The sequence below is a fragment of the Natator depressus genome, chromosome 3 (genome assembly GCF_965152275.1).
Source record: "Natator depressus isolate rNatDep1 chromosome 3, rNatDep2.hap1, whole genome shotgun sequence".
NCBI classification, from domain to species: Eukaryota; Metazoa; Chordata; order Testudines; family Cheloniidae; genus Natator; species Natator depressus.
In genome coordinates this window covers 3,551,777-3,567,140 of record NC_134236.1, presented here as the reverse complement: position 1 = coordinate 3,567,140, position 15,364 = coordinate 3,551,777, and the positions used below count along the sequence as shown (strand labels likewise).

The 15,364-nt window shown below is 44.8% G+C and overlaps 1 protein-coding gene across 2 annotated transcripts in view; it reads right to left on the bottom strand.

The window, feature by feature from the left end:
- SELENOI (selenoprotein I) overlaps positions 1–15,364 on the bottom strand; it is a 54,826-nt gene that overhangs the window by 6,350 nt on the left and 33,112 nt on the right. For both annotated transcript variants that reach the window (XM_074947321.1, XM_074947322.1), the window contains exons 3-9: positions 15,072–15,180; positions 7,914–7,988; positions 7,100–7,362; positions 5,529–5,637; positions 4,016–4,064; positions 2,620–2,800; positions 1,493–1,675 (exon numbers count right to left, since the gene is read on the bottom strand). In XM_074947321.1, coding sequence (XP_074803422.1) covers positions 1,493–1,675; positions 2,620–2,800; positions 4,016–4,064; positions 5,529–5,637; positions 7,100–7,362; positions 7,914–7,988; positions 15,072–15,180 — 969 coding nt within the window. The remainder of the gene's footprint in view (positions 1–1,492; positions 1,676–2,619; positions 2,801–4,015; positions 4,065–5,528; positions 5,638–7,099; positions 7,363–7,913; positions 7,989–15,071; positions 15,181–15,364) is intronic.

The following is a 15,364-nucleotide window of genomic DNA, read 5'->3' as shown; positions in this document are numbered from 1 at the left end:
CAAGTCCTCCTTTTCTTTTTGTGAAATTTCAGAGTTGTTTTTAAAGCCATTCATACGGCTGGCAGGAAACGACCAACACATACAGCGTGGCAGCTAAGCAACCACATCACCCAAGGCCTGCTCACCCGCAACTCAGGAGGAGAAACTGCAGGCTCACTCTCACCCACTCGTGTGTCTTACAAAGGAGTTCAAATGGGTGGGGTTTTCATAGAGTATAAGGCGAGAGGAGACCATGACGACCATCAGTCCGACCTCCTGTGTAACAGGCCTGAGAACGTCACCCACTGAGTCCTGCGTCAAACCCATATCTTGCAAGCAGCTAGCGTACATATTTTTGAGCTCGCCTGAAGCAACAAGTGCTCGGGTTCCCACTCTGGCTGCCGAGCTGGTCATTTCCCTGTTCAGTTGACCTAGGACAACCCAACTGGGCTTTTCCCACTGAGCAGCACTCCCACTGCCTAGATGTTCTGTGTCCTGCCAATTCCTTCACACAGTGCCAGTCTCCCACAGTTGGCTACAGTGCTTCCTTGATCCCTGAAGGCATCTGTATACAGGGGAGACTATTCCACGGTGCTCTCCCTTCCCAGCTTCTCCCCAGCAGATGAACTCCTCCCAGAAGCTTGAAATATGGCAGGTTCTACATCAGTGATTCAGGTTCTTTAGTAATTTTGTTCACTCTTTATTTAGCCAGACATAACCACTGCACTTCAGACAGAGTTCTAGCTACAGTATGCCTGGGGCATCTGAAAGCAATATTTAAAAGGTGCAGTATGAAAAAAATCAGCTAACACCTATGGGAAAGATTATAAATCTGTATACAGGACAGAAACACTGTGTTCGGGTTAACACATTAAGGCTGTCCTCCCAAGCAGTGCCCCCTACCGGAGACAGGGTCAGACTGATTCGAGTGTACAGTCATGTGCTACCCACCAGCAGCTGCAGCCTACAGAAAATAAGTTCTAAGTAAGGTGAAATGTTCGGAAGCGAATGGTACCTAGCTAAGTCCCCGAATAATTTATTTAAAATTAGAGATTTGCCCAACCCAGTCTCTGGATCCCATTCTGATCTTGGCATTTTTCTGACCAATAGAACCGTAACTACATTGGAATTTGGGAGCATTAAATCCATGTTTCACCAGTGTGTGGTTCCTATGTTTTAAGCTGCAAACTGTGATCTAAAACAGGATGTGGATCCAGGGTTTGGATCAGACCCAGTCTTTAAATTAAACGACTAGAAGAATTTCTGCTGCAGCCAGGCTGTCGGTTCCTGGTATACAAAATAAGAGCTTTCAGATGCCACCTATTTAGCTTCCTTTCACATTTTATATAAATGCCTCAATCTGCCTGGCAAATGCTTTTGGATCAGAGGTATTCCACCTAGTATTCCAGGGTTTAAATGCGACACCCCCTGCAAAACTGAACAGCAATGGGACAAAGTAAATTCTACAAGCAGAGCCGCTACAGTGAAACCCCAAGCCCAAAGGCAGACTTACCACTCCTACTCCATAGTGGATGTGCGCCAGGGTAATGAGAGCAGTCAGTAGGTACAGAAGAAGATTTTCCCAATGGGGTGCAACTCCAGAGATCACCACAAAGATGACCAGGGCTAATGGCAGCAGCATCCAGTTGAGAGGCTGGCACCGGGTACTACTCATCTGACACACGATCAGCTGGCACTGGTGGGGGCAGGAGGGGGAAAGAAGTTTGTTAGATATGCTTTGGTTTCCTTCCAACGCGAGCCTCTGTAACCCATGAATCACTCACTCAGAATATGGCAATGAGGGCCATGTACTTATCTAGAGCGATACTTATTAAATCATGGACAATCATCTGCTCTAAAGTTTCCCAAATACTGAGAAAGTTTCCATTTTGACATGAATTCCTCTTGTGCTTATAACCAGAGAAGTCCACATCAAGAGCAGACCATCACAAGGATTGATTTGCATTGACTGGCCAATTCTGGTCAAATCTGACCAAACTTATCTGGAAAGTTAGTAAAAAACTCTGCAGAGTGAGAGACAGAAAGCCCTGCTTCTGGGCACAGTCCAAGGGTAGTGACAGATCTATGAATAAAGCTGCACGTCTTCCTAAACACCACCACTACGGCGGCCCGTTTGTCATGCAAGACACGGATTCCACAGCTTAACAGTAGTCATGATTTGGGGGGGATGAGAGCAGGGGGCTTTCACGTACGCAGGCAGATGTGACAACACACAGCTGAACCAATTTCACCAAGAACCTTGTGAGTGACCATGTTAAAGCTGAGAGAGCAGGAACTCAATTAAGTGAATTGTTATCTAGTATCAGGGAGGGGTAAAAAAAGCACATGCTGGGATTTCTCTGGTTTGGGAAAAGTCAGATCTGGTTTATAGGAAACGTTTTTCACCTCTAAAGGAGTCAGCGTTTCTCTCCTGCCCACTTCAGTGCCTGCCCTTACAATGGATCCAATCCACAATTCCTGGCATTTTCATTCTGGGTTTTTGACTTGCCTTTCCACCTCATGAGCAGACTGGATAGTTCATACAATGTTGCCTGACAAACTGCTAGCCCTCACCATTGTGTTAATTCAAATCAGCGACCCCCGTTCACATGCATTTTAGCAGAGAAACAGCACTCTTACTGAAATGTTGGCGAAGGCTGTTCCAACCATGAAGTAGAAGAGCCTGGGATGGACCTCCAGGATGTCTGATGGTGACATGAAGATCCAGATCATGCACAGAATGAACAGCAACGCTGGCGAGAAGAACGGCAGCATGATTTCATACACTGACCTGTGCTTCAGAGTGTTACTTTTATAGGCCCTGAAAGGAAAAAGGAACACAAATCTTATGTCAAACTCTCGGAAGCCACAGCTTCTAACAGAGGCAGGCACAAGCCTTCCTCAGGGAGCTCTCCAATCCAGGTAAGTGCCCAACTAGCCTTGGGCACCTTTCCTGAAGTGGAGTAAGGCATGCAACAGGCTGAGAAGAGCCCAGCAGTAGGAATTTAGCTGTTGTTGAGAAAATGGGCAAGAGGCCAGTCTCAGGTCAGACACCCCAGTGAATAATGCACTCACGATAATTATACGTTGCTTATTCAGATGTGTCTTTGGTAACCCTGCATTAGTGAGCGATGGATTTCAACGTGGAAGTAATAACTGGCCAATCTCAGATGCAGCCTTTTAAGGAGCTGGTAACAAAGGGGAGAACTGGGGCTCCCAAATGGAGTTCAGACTACGACACTGGGCCTGGGTTCAGGAACCAATTCAGATGAGAAAGACAAGGTTTCCTGCACAACTTCCTTCTTGCAGAGCCAGTAAGAGACTATATCGTCGGAGTAGGTTGATCAAAGAATCAGATCACCCAGATTCATGCCAGGTGCTTAACATTCATTTTGTCTACCAGGCAATTCATGGCTAGTTCAATATTCAAAGCAGCCATTATCAGGGTCACCTGTTAACGTCTGCAAATCAGGAAGTCTGTATGGGAAATGCAGGATTTTGTTATTAAAATAAGTAAAGTGGGGGGAGCGGGGAGGATTGCGTTTTGGAATCCCCCTAACTCAATCCCCCAAGGGGCGACTTCCCAGGTTGCCCTGTTCTTCTCTGACTATAGGGCTAGACATGCCACTAATACAGCGGCAGAGACCAGAGATCCCAAAATGAACTGCTTCCACTCGATCTGAGTTGCTTGGCCTGCATGCAGGGACCTGTGCTCACAGCAAGTCGGATTAGTGTATTCATAAGGGCGGCAACTTAACGGCTTCTCCGTCTTAATCAGGAGTGCCTTCGGGGCTCCTAGGAAGCTGCCAGTGAAGGTAAGGAAAGTTTATAAGGAGTCTAGTTTACAGAAAGCTACGCCCAGTCATGGCTCTCCTATTACAGCCTGGGCAGTGCTGGGCCACCAATACAACGTGCTCTCCACCTACTTCCTTCTGTAGTATTCTGCATGGCTAACGCCTAGCAGAAGAGGATCATCCCATGTGGTGCCTCAAACCCTGCAGAATTAGTTAGTTCACATGATTTTTGGAAAACTTACTTGTAAAAGTTAATCAAACTCATGGGCACAGTCACTGTGAGCGCACACCCTGAAAGAGAAAGATCTAAGTTCAGGCAGCGTAGTAATTCAGAGTCCAACGCAATCCCCGAACTCCTTTATAAGGATTGGTGGTGACAGTCTCCTAACCATCATGCATTTTTTTATTTATTTATTTTTTTTAACAGTCATTTGCAACATTACAGTAGCTAAAGGCTTACTTAAACCCACTGTCACCCCACTGCTGCTCAGATTTTTTTAATGTCCACTAACATGATTTGTATATTTGACTCAGCTCTTCAGGAAAAGCACTGCCTTGGTCAGTGAAGTGCCAATAAATGCATTTATGGAAATAACTATTTTAGTGAAAACATATTTATCTGCGTTTTGACCATAATTCCCAACAAGACACCTAGTGGGCAGCAGAGAAACCATCATCAATGGTTTCACTTTTTCATGCGAGGACACATTTCAGACACAGTAAGGTTATTATAAGGATAGACGTAAACAAAAACTACCTATATTTAACGTGCACCATTTAGGACATGGAGAACTGCCATTAACAAAAGCTTTAGTCATTTGACTAACTTTCATGGACCTCCCTGAAGGGCCAAAGTTCCATGAAACCCCAACGCATTTTGAAAGCTGCCAGGGTGGTCAGCAGCTAAGAGATTAAATAGAATAAAGCTGAAGTTCACCCATGACCTCCCAGCACGAAAGCTGCCTCAGAAGGCATCTTTTGAAGGCTAGTGGCACCAAATTACTTTTCTTTCCAAAGGGTGAATCACAAATACATTCAAAACAAGACAGCAGTAAAGCCACCCAGTTCCTTCCTGGCCAGCCAACCTGAACGCTTTTCAGCTCTCAGGCTGACGTGAAGGGGAAGTTTGACACACAACTTTGTGGAGAAGAGTAATGCTGTAGATTTACATCTTCTCACACTCGAGGCTCAACTCATTCTTGCGGAACTACAGACCAATCTACTGCAACAGCTAGATGCCAGAGTCTCTCAGGCCAAGCAGGCTGAGGCTTCTAAATACAGACCTATTATCTAGCTCAGGGGGGTGGACAGACTGCAGCCGCAGAGCCGTTCACAGCCACCCTTGATGTTTAGTAAGACGGTGCAGATTGGAAACAAGTCCTAGCATGTATTACTTCCATACTAAGCTAAGCAGCATGGAGCATTGCATACTGGGACCACCTCCCTCCTGGAGCTTTGTTTGTATTAAAGGAGGAAGTTGGCTGCAATCTTCTCTATTGTATATAAGTTAGAGGCAGCCCATGGCGACTTAGCCAGTTCTCACCAAAACCTCAATGGGACTAGCATCAGACCCTGTGCATTTTGTTGCTTTCAATCTAGATCAAGACTCGTTCAGGCAAGTTTTCTACAGAGATATTTTACTAAGTTTCTCTTTGCTAAAAATATAAACAGATGTGGACGGGTTTTTAAAGTGAAACACTGGCTATTGGTAAAGAGGAGGTGGTTAAAAATAGGCTTCAACATGGAGCTTCTTACCAATAATCATTGCAGTGAATAGGTCTCTATATAAGAAATTAAACAGGAAAGGTGCATACCAGGCCTCAACTCCCACAATCGCTGTCACTATGTAGACAACTGAAATGGTCTGAAAAGGAAATGCAGAGAGAGCGCAGACAAGCATTAGCAGCTGGAAAGACGGGTCAGACCAAATGTGCTTTTGGTGGGGTGACCATTCCTCACCAGGCAGCTCCAGGAGCTGCTAGCGTTGCTTTCCAATCAGATTTTCACTACCCAGCTTTAGCTTTAAAACAAGAGGAAGCCTGTATCTCCAGGTCAGATGCAACCCCAGTACCCGAGTGCAGCTTTCAGAACTACTTGGGGCCCCAAACATATGCCCCCATTCCCAGGTGCCTACGCTGACTGCATGTCAGGAACCAGCCCAACCTCTGCTTCCGGCAACATGACCAAGGAAGCCTCTTTGCTAGTCTGGAAAGGGAGGTCAATGAGACCTGGGGTGAGGCAAAGGCTGCTTGGTCACCGTGAGTTTTAAGGCCAGTCCGGAAAGCGGATAGCAAGGAGAGGGGCCTGCGATGCTCTGCCGTGCCGTGCCACCCCCCGTGAGCTATCTGCAGCCAATGGGGTTTGCACATGCACCTGGGGATAGCCCCACCCCACTACTGGATTGACCAGCACAAACAGAGGATGGTTGTACTTCAACAGCACCCCAGCACCAGCCGCCAGACCCATGTCTAACCGCCTCCTGTAGCGAACCAAACAATGGTGTCTTAGAATTGTTTGATGCATGATCAGGAAAATGCACCATGGATTAGTGCCAGGTTAGGAAAACTGGAGACACAGGCCAGAGGATGACTGATTGCAAAGGACTAGAGAAACCATGATTTTCCTGACAGAAGGAGCAGCTTTCAAGGGAATTTCTAGTGTTGTACAACGATTCAGTAGATACCTGAACTCGTGGCAATCAGTGCTTCCACAACCACTGGACCCGATTCAATCGCACACAAACATAAACCACTAAGTCGGCACCGTTACACTAGTGCCACAACAGAATCGGGCCCCGTCAGTTTTGGACAACCAACAATTATTAGTATCCAATTTTTAAAGACATTTCATTTCCTGCTAATGCAAAAACCTATGGCAACATACAGATACTTGTCACACACATCACCTCTCTGCTGAAGAGAAATTAGATCTGTCCCAATCTAATTATGCAGTAAAAGTTTCATTATAACTTCCTCCCTTGTTCCTTGATTCATTAAACCTTACTTTAATCATGTGAACAGTCTGCTTTGTTGAATCAGAGCTTCATAAAGCAGCACTGATGATACAGTTCCAACTATTGCACCCTGCAACCAAGCTCTCTGTCCTCTGCCAGAAAGTTCTCCTCCCTGAAGAAGTCAGAATATGGTTAGGTTTAGGTCTGGTGATGGGCACTTTATGACTACCTGGACAGAGGCCACCAAGGGAAAGATGCCAGGGCAGCACATGCCCCTACACACGCTACACAAATAGTTCTGGTAATTCACCAAAGCTTGCCCACTGTTTTCTAAATTAGTATTTTGAAATCAAGAGGCAGAAGGGCTACTTACCACCTGGCTGATGTCATACCCCCAGGGCAGGAAGAGAATCCCTGTGTTATATTTCTCCCAATGGGAGAGGATGAAGGAAAACAAAACCACCCATAAGAGCAGATAGAGAACGAAGACGCTGACACCATTGGATCCCCGCCCAAAGGTGGAGTAAACGGTCACTACGAAGAACATGCAGGCCCAGCTGTCCAGGCCATGGTCAAAGAGCTCCCCCAAGGGAGTGCTGGAGTTCGTTCGGCGCGCTTGCTTCCCATCAACACCATCTGGAAGGGAAGCGCACAGAGAGGCAAAGTTAAACATCCCCATGCAAAGCGAGGGACTCCTCTGCAGCAGCCAGATAATGTGTGCACTGCTGAGAAGTCAGCAACCAGCTTCAGGATCCAGCACTGTCCCTGGGGGTGCACAGATTGAATAAATAAATAAAAAACACAAAAAACCTTAGGAAGAGTCTATGTTAAATATTTAACAATCTGCATTCAATATTTCACAAGTAACCCCATAAAGTCAGTTCTGATAGGAAGAGACATCTACTTTTACGTTCCTCCCTGGAACGAGTGGCAGTTTCCAGAGGCATCTCAGCCAGCGATACGTCATTCACAACACCCCAGAGCAAGGGGTGGCACGGAACCAAGGAGTTACCAAGAATCAGAGTTTTGTTCCTTTTTTTTTTTTTTTGGGGGGGGGGGGGGGTGAGCTGAAGGGAAGGGGTTGGGAAACACAGAACTATGACAACAGTTCACTTGACTAATTAAAGTCATTATGATGATAGGCACATTAGAAATCCAAGACACATCATGAGAATCTTAAGTCTTACCAAGTGTATATGCCACGAAGTTGAGGAGACCCACCATGACCCACACTCGATTCGGAACATGCTCTCGATCAGGTGCTGTCGAGATTGGAAAGAAGATGAGTACAGACACATCAGCAGGTTATGCTTTGGTACAAGAGATGCTTTCAACAAGAATCGTTTTAACAATTAATTGGAACAAGGTTCCATCCAAATCTGTGGGTCATCTCGCTGTCATGAGGAGGCTCCTTTAAATTCTCTCAATATGCTTGTACTACCAAAAGGAGATGCATCACATCAGCCTTCACCTGCTCAGTTCCTACCGGCATTATCTTACGCTTCTTTCCGCAAGGCATCCAGTAGATCCTGAAGATCACGCTTTTTGCTGAATTTGTCAAAGATCTGGGCACACACTCAAGTTTCACACACTCAAATACAGCATCTGCCTCCTTTCCCCATACCCTAAAACGTGCAACAACATTTTCAATGGAACTTAGGCACTTTTGAAATGTTTACTCATGCGCTATTTTAAGCCGAAGACTTTAGAGCACAGGATAAATTCTAGATTGTAATTAGATAGATCTGCATTTCCTGGGATGAAAGTTAAAGTACCTAACTTTAAAGTTAGACTAACATGACTACCCCTCTGATACTTAAAGTACCTAGTTACGGTACACCATGATCCTGGATTTCACTGCTAGGATGGCTTTGTTGCCCTCTGCACCCCCCCACATTCACCCTTATGGGGGACACAGAGCAAGAGTTCCAGATCTTTGTGCTGTGAGAAAACCGTTGTGGGGAAGATGAAATTCTGTCTCCACATGGGGGAGCTTTCATTTTTAACGTATTTATTTTGTGGCAGGTTGCAGTCACAGGAGTTAAGAGCGATGACAGGACAGGGTGAGTTCATGAGCCGCATGCCATGGAATCACGATCCTGTCACTGAAAGCGAGGATGCTTTGCTGTCATGGAAACAGAGGTGGGCAAAGATAGAAGTTCCCAACTGCTTACTTACTGATGACAAAATTGAGCAAAAACAGCTGCAAAGCATGATTCTATTCTGAGACAGGACTGCATGAAAACAGTGGGGATGCACAGATTCATAGATTCCAAGGCCAGAAGGAAGCATTGCGGTCATCTAGTCTGACCTCCTGTATAACACAGGCCAGAGAACTGCCCCAAAATAATTCCTAGAGTAGAGCTTTTAGAAAAAGATCCAATCTTGACTTAAAAATTGCCAGTGAGAATTCACCACAGCTCTTGGTAAACTGTTCTAATGGTTAATTACTCTCACTGTTAAAAAATTAGGACTTATTTCCAGTCTGAATATGCTGAGCTTCGACTTCCAGCCATTGGATCGTGTTAGACGTTTCTCTGCTAGACTGAAGAGCCCATGATTAAAATATTTGTTCCCCATGTAGATACTCATATAGACTGTAATCAAGTTGCCCCTTAACTTTCTCTTTGTCCAATAGATTGAGCTCCTTGAGTCTATCATTATAAGGCAGCTTTTCCAATCCTTTAATCGTTCTCATGGCTCTTCTCTGAACCCTCTTTAATCAATCAACATCCTTCTTGAACGGTGGATACCAGGACTGGACACAGGATTCCAGTAGCAGTCACACCAGGGCCAGATACAGAGCTAAAATAACCTCTCTGCTGTAACTCAAGATTCCCGTTTATGCCTCCCAGGGTCTTTTGGCCCCAGTGTCACAGTGGGAGCTCATATTCAGTGGATTATCCAGCACAACCCCTCCTCCCCGCATCTTTTTTCAGAGTCACTGCTTCCCAGGATAGAGTCTCCCATGCTGTAAGTATGGCCTATATTCTTTGTTCCTAGATGTATACATTTATATTTAACCATATTGTAAATGTATACATCTAGGAACTAAAGAAGGTAGGCTGTTCTTACATATGGAGTAATTGGACAGACAATATATATCCTCCACACCAGGCACACTGTTCCTTACTTTCACTTTATCTTTTCCCCAGCCGAAATCATAGAATCAGAGAATATCAGGGTTGGAAGGGACCTCAAGAGGTCATCTAGTCCAACCCCCTGCTCAAAGCAGGACCAATCCCCAATTTTTTTTTTGCCTCAGATCCCTAAATGGCCCCCTCAAGGATTGAACTCACAACCCTGGGTTTAGCAGGCCAATGCTCAAACCACTGAGCTATCCCTCCTCACTAGGATGACAGAGGACCAGTGAGGACAGAGGGCCAGTAATGATGGCAGATGACCAGTAAGGACTTTTCAAAACCCCTTGAGTAAGGATAGGCTTGTGTCAGATTCTGACTTTAATGGAACTCCATGACTTCTTTGGCTTCAGCCCCCACCAGAGCAGCCCCCCCAGGTGCTGGGCTGGAGCAGCTGTGGTCAGCCCTTGCTGCAGGAACAGTGGCAGGGCTGGAGCAGCAGCTGACATCCCTGTTAGAACTCCTTCCCCAGGTATTTAGTAAAAGCCGGGGACAGGTCACGGACTTCCATGAATTTGTGTTTATTGCCTGCGACCTGTCCATGACTTCTACTAAAAATACCCATTACAAAATCTTCACCTTACCCCATGAGTCACAGCCCTAAAACATGCCGGACACTTTTTCCAGGGGTACCATAGCAAGAGCATTTTAAAGTCTGCTTCCTGTAAATAGTTTAAATTGCTGGATGAACAGAGATTACACTTAAAGTATACCCGTTCTCCCCACCCCAAACTGGGGACACCAGACTGACCTACTTTCTAAGCTGTAAGATGATCAAGGGGTTGCAGTTATGGTCATTAATCTAAGAACTTGTTAAACAGTTAGTCAAGCCTGCAACATGGAACGTAACTCCATAGGGAGCCCAATGCTCTCCAGAGTCTGCAGCTAGAGTAGGGACGACGTTCTTCCACACCATGCCCAAGTAGGATGTGCCCATTTCCCCTAAAAATTCTGGGTGAAATCTTGGTAAAAGAAGTCAATGGAAGCTTTGCCACTGCCTTCAATAGGGCCAGAATTTTAGCCTCTGGTGATTTAGACCTCAAGCAATGCCCAACCTCCACTAGTGCCACTGATGAAAACCAAGAGTTAGAAGCAAGCTCAGTGTAAGTTTATCATACACCGCATATTCTGCCAGTGCACCTAAATCCTGACCGACACCACCAGCTCAGGCTGCCATTTGGCTTTAGACGTGTGCTAGACAGACAGCTGAGGTGGCAACCAGCCTTCCACCTGCAGGGCATGGTTTCTGGCCGAGGACAGGAGAGATGAAATCTGAGATAAGGTTGTAGGGGTACCCACACCACCTTCCCCGTCCACCTGATTCTCCTGTCTGCAGCAATATACCACTTCCTGAATAAGTTAGGGCCCTGCTACCACTGTCTCTCTTTGTCCCTATAATCTGGTGATTAATACCCAAAAAGTATTCTGAATATGTAAAGCAATACATAAGTGCCAAGTATTATTAATATTTGGCCAAATACCTGGAAATACCATTTGACTGGAGCGAAATATCAGATACAGTAAACATTTAAACGTTCATTTCAGCAGGATATTAACACGGATAGTGAACTTAACAGATATTATTTTTCTCCAATTTAAATTTGCTACTGCTGCATATTATGAGAAGAAACACGGCAGATCAAATATCTGGTTTATGGGAATTGCAATACAAAGCCATGAGTCATAAGTGTTCTTTCCATTTTTTCTCCAATGATATTTCGGAAATTGTACCGATTCTGTCAAGAATGACTTTAATAAAATGACTAACTAGTTTCTAAAAAACTAGAAGTGGACTTACAGACTCTGGTCTTAGAGACCTAATTCTGGCAGCTCTTTTGCTGAGAGTTCTTGTTTGTTTGTACTAAGAGGCAGTTTTTGGATAGTGGCAAATCAGTACAGCAAATCAGTTATAGGAACTGCATTACCGAACAGACATAAGAAAGGTGAAAAGGTGTTAGGAGAAGTTCAACAACATGATCCAGGGGTTGACTTACAGACCCTTCCCTATAAATCTGGCCTATGGCCGGCCTGGAGTAATTTAAAGGAAAAACCCATTCAGGAAGGACATATGCTGAGAGCATTAGCATGTCTGATGCCCAGGCAGAGGAGACAGTGTATCTGGTCATCTACAACAGACCATATCCTGCCACATGCACATTGCTTGAAGCTTCAAAGCAGTCTTTCTTCCCTCCCTCATTGGTCATAGCAGTTGATGAAATCCTGAAAATAAATCAGAGACTGAAGCTTTGGAACTCGAGAACTTTCCCCTGGTGGGTTCACACCCTGACCTACTTCTACTGCTCTTACAGACCAAAGGGTTGGATTGTGGGGTGTTCTGCCTGTCTCTCAGCACAGGGCACAAGATCCAGTCATAAGAATCATGCCCAGGCGATGCACTAGTTTCTCAAGTGAGATGATGCAAGCCCCATCCTTTCGAACTTTAGGCCTAAACACTTTGAGAACGTCCTGCAGAGGACAAGCCTGCTCTGGCAGGGAAATGGACGGGACGATCTGATGGGGCTTCTCCATCTGATTGTATGATTCACGGGTACTATGAAAAACAGATCATAAGACTGAGGAATGAGACAAACCTGCTGCCTGCCACGTTTCATGACTTCAGTGTCTGAGGGAGAAAGGAAACTGCAATGACGGAAGCAGGAAGGTCTGATACAAAAGTCCATTAGACAAAGGGGAGCAGTGAGGGCAGTGCTGGAAGAAGGGACCAGAAGGAAGCAGACCTTCTATTGCCTACGGTCACAACTATCCATTGGGAAGAGGAAAGATGATGGGCATGCCAAAGGTACCATGGTGTGGCACCGCCTCCTCCTAGCAATCCAGTGTTAGAGAAGTTATTTGGCCAGTACCAGACCTTTCTGAAATTCAGCTGACTCCCTACTGGGGACAGAATAACGGTACAGCACTAACATTAACAGAATTCTGTGGAGTGGGATGAGATCACTGAGCTCATTTCACTTGCAAACCACACAAACATTTGTACATGTCTTCAAGATGAAAGGCTAGTTCAGCCCTTTGTGCCCCCAAGCCCTTTCGGGCAGTCAACAGCTTGACATAACTAGCTCTCCTAGATGGAGGACACCACAACGTATCTTCCCGCATAAGCGGCCAACATGAACCTGCGATTGGACAAATGTTGAAACAGGGAATTGCGCCCCCATCTTAAAAGAGTTATTCGTTTTTAAATTTGTAGCTTTCCAGGGCAGTGTATGATTACTACAGCACAGAGAAGTATTCTTGCTAGTGAAATTTGCCAGTTGCTCCAAGGAACAAAATGCGCAGAATTCCCTCTCAGCTGCTAATAATTGCAGCTTCACTCGCGCTTCTCAGATCTCCAGCTAGATTTTGGTGATTGACCCATTACAGCTATTGCTTTTTCCAACAAGATCCTAGCTAGCCGACACGTGAAACAAAATATGAAGAGACATTACATTTGCTGTCATCAATAACAGACATCTCGTTTTGTTCTTTACACGAGATTAGCCATGAGATGGGATTATATGATGGCATGTAACTGGGCACACAAATTAGACCTCAGATTAATAATGTTCAGTATTAATTCAGGGTCCAATTCTCTGACCCAGCACGTGTCTAGTCATTTACCCTAGTACAATGCGGATGCAAAACACTACCACCAAATCAAAATGGTAGCATTTTACACTTACTTAAGCCAGGTGCAAGGCTGTTGCAGGATAGGAAGACAAAAACACTTCAAGGGAGATTGCACATCCTTCAAAGGGGAGATTCTCATAGCCTTCAGTTCTGTGCCTTCGAACACTATTAAAGTTACAAAAGTGCCCAGAAGAACACACAGTTTGTTAAGCCTCGTTATTTGCACAGCTTTAGAGCCAACACCCAGATCTATGACAAGACAAAGGTGCAAGGGCAAGTGATAAAGGGCCAAACTTCTTCCTTTTTTTTTCGGTTACAGACCTTCTTATTCCTTTCTTATGCCTTTTCTCACATCAAGTATTTAGTCGGATGTTTAGAAAGAGCCATTCCAACATGGGATGCCGGACACACACAGGCAAGCCCCGCCATAGAGATTATGGGGTATACTACAAAGACTTCCAGAAAGCAAATCATTTTAGATTCTCTCTTGAACAAATGCAGACAAAAGAAACGTCGGATAAGTCTACACGTCAGAGCGCAGCAGGTGTGCCACTGCAGCACTCCAGTGTAGATGCTCAGTACTACGATGGGAGAGAGTTCTCCTCTCACTGTAGTTAAGCCACCTCCCCAAGAGGCGGTAGCTAGGTCAAGGGAAGAATTCTTCCTTCCATCAGCCTGGCCCCCTCTACATCAGGGGTTAAGTCAGAATAGCTACGTTTCTCCAGAGGTGTGGATTTTTCACACACCCGAGAAATGTACCTGTGTTGATGTAAGTTTTCAGTGCAGATCAGCCCTTAATGTCAAAACAGCCTTTCAAGACTGCCATATAAATTTACTAGCCCAGATATAAAGTCTGCTTGCCCATCCTTTAGCATGATGACAAGGAGGACTGTAACAGACTGTGAAAAGACTGAACAGTCATCCATCAGAAGAGGAAGATAAAGGTACACACATGTAGCATGTAGGGTTTGGGTGTATTTAAATCCAATTTAGATTACTCTAAATCCAACAAAAAACAGGTACCAGTGGCAAATTTTACCTTTTTAAAGAACACGATTAGTTATATAGCACTGGTGCACACACAGCACTGTAAAAATAAATGAACTGGACAAAGACAAGCAGGCCAGCAACCTAAAATTGGTATTTTATCAGCAAGGCAGGTTATTGGCACCCAAATGTATTATTGTTCTTCCTCAAGGCTATAAATAGCATAAGGGGGTTTGTTTGGGTTGTTTTATATTTTTTTTTTGACTGTGTGTGTCAAAGTTCATCTTGACTTTAAAAGGTACAAAGAACTCAAATTTGGGGGTTTGGTTTTAACATTGGCTATTCCCTCTCACAAACCTGGAAGGAATGAGTCACATTTTGGTTGCATTAGTGTAGTATCACCCAGCGATTTCTGTCCTTGACTTCTTGCCACATTGATATTTCAAAACTAAAGAACACTCCAGAGCAGTAGATAAGCAAGCCATATCAGTCAGCACATGAAATTGCAAAACTATGGTATAGGAAGACATGAGAATCAGATCTTATTACTCACATGCTCTAAAATGTACACTTAAAAAAAAGCAGTCTTACCAGAAGCATAAAAATCAGGGTCAAAGTATGCCATGAGGAAGAAGTTGAAGACAAGCAACAGGAAGCCAGAAAATGTTATCAGATTTGGAGCCAACCATGTAGGGAAAATCTATGGAAAGCGGCAAAAATACACACAAGGAATCACATTAGCGCACACAATAGGCACTACACATTGCTTTTAACTACATCAGAGAGGAGGTTATGACTTACTGGTGTTAGATAGTGATAAGAGGCTTTTGACATTTATGATTCTGCAGCATAAAGTTTTAGACGGTTATGCAATATGCAATCGC